Source organism: Saccoglossus kowalevskii, chromosome 9 (assembly GCF_978046115.1).
Source record: "Saccoglossus kowalevskii chromosome 9, keSacKowa6.1, whole genome shotgun sequence".
NCBI lineage: Eukaryota > Metazoa > Hemichordata > Enteropneusta > Harrimaniidae > Saccoglossus > Saccoglossus kowalevskii.
This window is the reverse complement of record NC_140649.1, coordinates 10,317,787-10,321,289: the sequence shown is the minus strand read 5'-3', so window position 1 is coordinate 10,321,289 and position 3,503 is coordinate 10,317,787. Positions and strand designations below refer to the sequence as shown.

The following is a 3,503-nucleotide window of genomic DNA, read 5'->3' as shown; positions in this document are numbered from 1 at the left end:
GCCCAGGCGGGTATAATGTTATCCATGTGACCAGTATATTTTCTAAGGGGGTAGAATGTTATCCATGAGGCCAGAATTTTGCCCAGGCGGGTAGAATGTTATCCATGTGGCCAGTATTTTGCCGAGGCGGGTAGAATATTATCCATGAGGGCAGAATGTTGCCCAGGCGGGTAGAATGTTATCCGTGAGGGAAGAATGTTGCCCAGGCGGGTAGAATGTTATCCATGAGGCCAGAATATTTCCTAAGCGGGTAGAATGTTATCCATGAGGCCAGAATGTTGCCCAGGCGGGTAGAATGTTATCCATGTGGCCAGTATGTTGCCGAGGCGCGTAGAATGTTATCCATGAGGGCAGAATGTTGCCCAGGCGGGTAGAATGTTATCCATCAGGCCAGAATGTTTCCTAAGCGGGTAGAATGTTATCTATGTGGCCAGAACGTTGCCCATACGTACACCCGTGTGAGAAAATATATACTGACAATAACATTGACTAATATGTTATTGAACCAACTCATAAACAGCGACGTAACCATCAAATTCGTCCCCTACAACGACCACTTTACACGGTACATCATTCACAACCGTGACGCTGTGTGGGTAGATCAAGACGTCATCTTCGTTGTCAACGCGGCACACAGGTGTTCCGTCCTCTCGAAACATCTGAAGACGATGCTCACTACATATGAATATATTGTTGAACTTATCAACAGCAACGCCCTGTAGATTTGTAAACTGTCCCGACCCTCTACCAGTGGAACCTATGGAATATAGGAAACGTCCATGCGAATCAAACAAAAGCACGCGCTTGATGTCGACGTCAGCGATTAAAATGTTGCCGGATGTGTGAGTGATAGCAATATGGCGGGGATCTCGCATACTGTCTCGGGTACTAATTTTTCCTTCGATACATCGTATCATTTTACCACTTGGCTTGTAGACTTTCACACCTGGCGGTTCCTTATCAACTACATATAACCTCTTGTTGCCAGATGCAATAGACACAGGACCTTGCAGTTCTCCCTGTCCAAAGTGTGACTTGAATGTCCCATTCTTGTCTGATATAACTACTCGATTATTGCCGCCCCTGTCGGCGATAGCGATGTCTGTATTGTTAACTTCACATATCCCACCAGGTTTGAAAGTGCCTCTTTCCGGTAAACATATTGCCTTTTTGTAATTACCATCACTACCATACACCACCACACGACTATTAATCGGATCGGTTACGATGATATCGCCATTTTGATTGACTAACACGCCATTTGGTTTTCTTATGTAACCATGGGAACCCCTCTCGTGCCTTGTTTTCAATATCCTCTTGAACGTTGGCTTGACATTGCTCGGTAATAACCGCGGTATCTGACTGCTTGAAGTGTGCCCGCTACGGTGATCTGAGAAAGACATGACAGCCAGTGCTGGTGTCGTCGCAACTTGACCAATGTCTTTCTCTATAATGTGCTGTATTAGTACTTCATTTCGTAAAAACTGGAGACATCCAGTTTGTTCTGGTTCGATCTCGATGTCCATATTAATGAGTTCCCGCATACGGGCTTCGGCCTGTCGTTCCAAATAAAGGAATCCGACGTTGTTGTTGTGTCTGAGCAAGCTATCCGCATAGTCTGAGCACGTCTGTAGCAACGTCAGATGCAGCTCACAGCGCTCGTATTTTTGGGTTAGGATTTTTCTTCTGATATCAAACTTCATTTTGATATCTTTTAACATTTTTTCTTCTTGATTTGTGATCATATTTATCAGCTGATCTGCATATTGGTGTACGTCCATACCAAGATCGTTTCTCTCCGTCATGATTCGTTCAGCCACATCGTGTAATGTCTCCATCGTTCTCTTCATTTTAACGGATCTCCTGTCGACGTAACTTTTCAAATCACGCAGCCCAAGAGCTCTTTTTTCAACCGCTTCTTTTAGGTGGCTGTTTTTGTGCCCCTTGTGGCCGCCATCTTTAATTGGCTCCTGTAAGGCACATTCTAAACATATCGGTACCTTGCATGTTTCGCAGTAGAGTTTTAATTCGTTACCAGGGTGCATCGGACAGACAATTGGTCGTAGAAACGGCGACACTCCGCCAAATATTGTTTGGTATTCCTCCGATTGCAGCGTTACTATGCGATGTGCTTTGGAAACTGTCATATTCTTGTGAACAGCGCCACATGCGTCGCATAAGTAGTCCCCGCATGTGATGCAGTAACCCGATGCTATCGTTTTGCATCCCTGACAGTATTCAGTTTGGTCGGTGGCGGCGCATTTTGACGTTTTAGAATTCACGAACGCAGAAAGATCGTTGATGAATTTGTTATCTGGTAAAGATCGTACACCTCCTTTAGACAATTTCTGTTCACTTCTGCAGAGGGTGCACTCTATTTTATCGCTTTCTAGCTGTAAAGTAGAAAGTAAACACGATTCGCAAAACGTATGAAAACAGGATAAAATCTTTGGATCTTCAAAACGTTTTCGGCAAATCGGGCATTGCAAAAACTGGTCGTCTAGTTCACGATGGACCTGTACGGAGGCCATCTTAGTTTGTCTGCAATACGAAATGGTATAACCTGAAATTAAACACAGTAAAGTTATCCTATATCCTTGAAGGGTGAAACGTGAGGAAGCAAAACAATTTATAATATCAAACATTTCCTGTGGGAAAAGTGCCTGAAAAGTGGAGAACCGCACGACTTTCAAATCACAGCGTATTGACGTTTAGTCGGCCGTCAATAAAAGAATAATGCCGTTCAGAGATTTAATTGCACTCAGTGATTGGGTGTGATGACTTGTCTGAGAAACGCCATAAACTCCTGTTTTCCCAGCTGCTAGGTCAAGTTTGTTTTAAGAGAATGTTTTTAATCGGTCGCCGAAAGCATAGGGGCTGTAGCATCTGACTCATGATCGGTAAACTCAAGCTCAAATCGTACCTGGAATGGACTTTTCTACCCTGGATGAATGTCAGGAGAGACGTAAGGGTGACAACAATATTTAAATAAAAAAAAGAACAATTTAATTCAACATTCAAGCGTTTCTATGGCGGATACTATGAACTGCAGTGGTGACAAAATACGACAAATCACCCAGGCAGATTATCTCTGATTCTTTATCATTCTTTGTCCTATGTAGAAGATCTTTTTATGAATTAGATATGGCGAGTGCTGCATGCGAGGCAGGATATGCTCACTCATTCGAAAACAACAGATATCAATTCTTGACATTAACCTTGAAGTCCATATATAACTCTTTCGTACATTACCTGTTGTGAATGTTCTGAGACTGATCATTTCATCTCGTGTAGCACAGTAATTTATGTACTACTGTACTGACCTATGTATGTGTGTACATGTGTTTGTCCCATGTATAATGGAATTGTTATATGCCCACTGTATTTTGTTGAAATACCCGTGCGACTATTGATTTTAGATTAATGGAAGGGTATGCCAGTGCTTCTTATTTTTTTTTTCATTTACGCCATTTGCGTGTCACAGAATGACTTACAGGACGTTT

At 42.8% G+C, this 3,503-nt stretch overlaps 1 protein-coding gene across 1 annotated transcript; it reads right to left on the bottom strand.

Moving 5' to 3' along the window:
* Positions 1–497: 497 nt before the first annotated feature.
* Positions 498–2,531, bottom strand: LOC102805970 (tripartite motif-containing protein 2-like). The gene has a single exon (XM_006816130.2). It carries the CDS (start codon positions 2,529–2,531, stop codon positions 498–500), a length of 2,034 nt encoding a protein of 677 aa, XP_006816193.2.
* Positions 2,532–3,503: the final 972 nt, after the last annotated feature.